The sequence below is a fragment of the Gossypium arboreum genome, chromosome 2 (genome assembly GCF_025698485.1).
Source record: "Gossypium arboreum isolate Shixiya-1 chromosome 2, ASM2569848v2, whole genome shotgun sequence".
Classification (NCBI taxonomy): domain Eukaryota; kingdom Viridiplantae; phylum Streptophyta; class Magnoliopsida; order Malvales; family Malvaceae; genus Gossypium; species Gossypium arboreum.
The window spans coordinates 11,380,356-11,382,146 of NC_069071.1; the positions used below are offsets into that span (position 1 = coordinate 11,380,356).

The 1,791-nt window shown below is 37.2% G+C and overlaps 1 protein-coding gene across 1 annotated transcript; it reads left to right on the plus strand.

Moving 5' to 3' along the window:
* Nucleotides 1-227: 227 nt before the first annotated feature.
* On the plus strand, nucleotides 228-665 carry LOC108466412 (uncharacterized). The gene has a single exon (XM_017766735.1). It carries the CDS (start codon nucleotides 228-230, stop codon nucleotides 663-665), a length of 438 nt encoding a protein of 145 aa, XP_017622224.1.
* The last annotated feature ends 1,126 nt before the right edge of the window (nucleotides 666-1,791 follow it).

Genomic DNA, 1,791 nt, shown 5'->3' on the forward strand with positions numbered 1-1,791 from the left:
TTGCTCCTCCACCTCCTCCAGTAACTGAATCCAATAAACATACTCCGATTGAAAAACTTAGAAAGTGTGGGGCCGAAGAATTTAGGGATAGGTTTGATAATGATCTTGTTAAAGCTAAATACTGGCTTCAAAACACAATAAGAGTTTTTGAGGAAATAGTTTGTTCTCCTGAAGATTATTTGAGATGTGCTGTGTCATTGCGAAAAGAATAAGCTTATAATTGGTGGATGACTATAGTGGTCGTGGTGCCAAAAGAGAAAATCACTTGGGAATTCTTTCAAAGTGAATTTAAAAAGAAATACATTGGTAAGAGGTATCTTGATAAAAAGAAGAGGGAATTTCTTGATTTACGACAAGGAAATCGATCAGTAACAGAATACGAGAGGGAATTCATATACCTCAGCAAGTATGCCAAGGAAATTGTATCAACCGAGGAAGAGATGTGCATTCGGTTTGAGGAAGGGCTAAATGATGAAATCAAAATGATGATTGGGGGCACGGAAATACAAGAATTTGTTGTTTTATTAGATCGAGCTCAAAAATTAGAAGAGGTATATAACAAAAAAATGCAGAGATACAAAAGAAGTAAAGAATCTCATAAGGGAAGTTCCTCCAAGTCATTTTCAGTTGCACCTGCGAAAAAGTCCAAAGATGATTTCAGTTGAGCCACCCCAATGTCAAAACGATAAAATAAAAATAAAGTGACACTATAAGATTTTGGGGTAACTAATAGACCTGCAACTAGTGTGGGCAGTGTACAGAATGCTTCTAGACCTAAATGCAGATATTGTAGAAAATATCATCCAAGTGAATGCAGAAGTAAGGTAGGGGCTTGTTATAAATGTGAAGCCACCGGTCATTTTATTCGAAACTGCCCTCTGTTGCAAAGAGCGGGAGAAGAACAAAAGAGAAATAGATGGCCACTTCTCAAAGAAGTAAATGTTCGGCTAAAAGTAGTGCCACTGGGACTACTCATTTGGGTATGAGAGATTCTACTGCCCGATCAGAGGCTAGGGCACCTGCACATACTTATGCTATTCGAGTGAGGGAAGAAACTGTAGCTTCAGAAGTAATTGCTCTTACATTCTATCTTTTTGATGTTACTGTATATGCATTGATTGACCCTGGGTCTACACATTCTTACGTTTACATTGCATTAGCATCAGAAAAGAAATTGCCTGTTGAGCCTACTAATTATGATGTTTAAGTCACTAATCCATTAGGCCAAAGTGTAATAGTTAATTTAGTGTGTCGTGATTGTCCACTGAAAATAAAAGGCTGTGAATTCCCTGTTGATTTAATGTTACTACCTTTTTGGGAATTTGATGTTATTTTGGGAATGGATTGGTTGACGAAGCATGATGCTGTAGTAAATTGTAGAGAAAAATGGATTGATCTGAAATGTCAGGCAGATGAAATGATTACTGATGAGTCTGAGAATCTGAAAGAAATTGTTAGAATTATTTCAGCCTTTTCAGCTCAAAGACTAATGCGAAAAGTTAATGAGGCATTTTTAGCCTACATTCTTGATACCTGGGATTCTGAATCAAAGCTAGAACAGTTACCAGTTGTTAATGAGTTTGCTGATGTATTTCCTGAGGAGTTGTCGGGTTTACCACTTGATCATGAAGTTGAATTTGTGATTGATGTGATTCTGAGAACAGTTCTGATATCGGTAACACCTTACTGAATGGCACAAGCTGAGTTAAAGGAGTTAAAGACACAGCTGGAAGAATAATTGGACAAAAGGTTTATCAAACCGAGTATGTCTCTTTGGGTTGCACTTGCCTT

What these genes read in the sequence shown, in the direction of transcription:
- LOC108466412 (XM_017766735.1), top strand. Translation starts at nt 228, where the DNA reads ATGACTATAGTGGTCGTGGTGCCAAAAGAGAAAATCACTTGGGAATTC.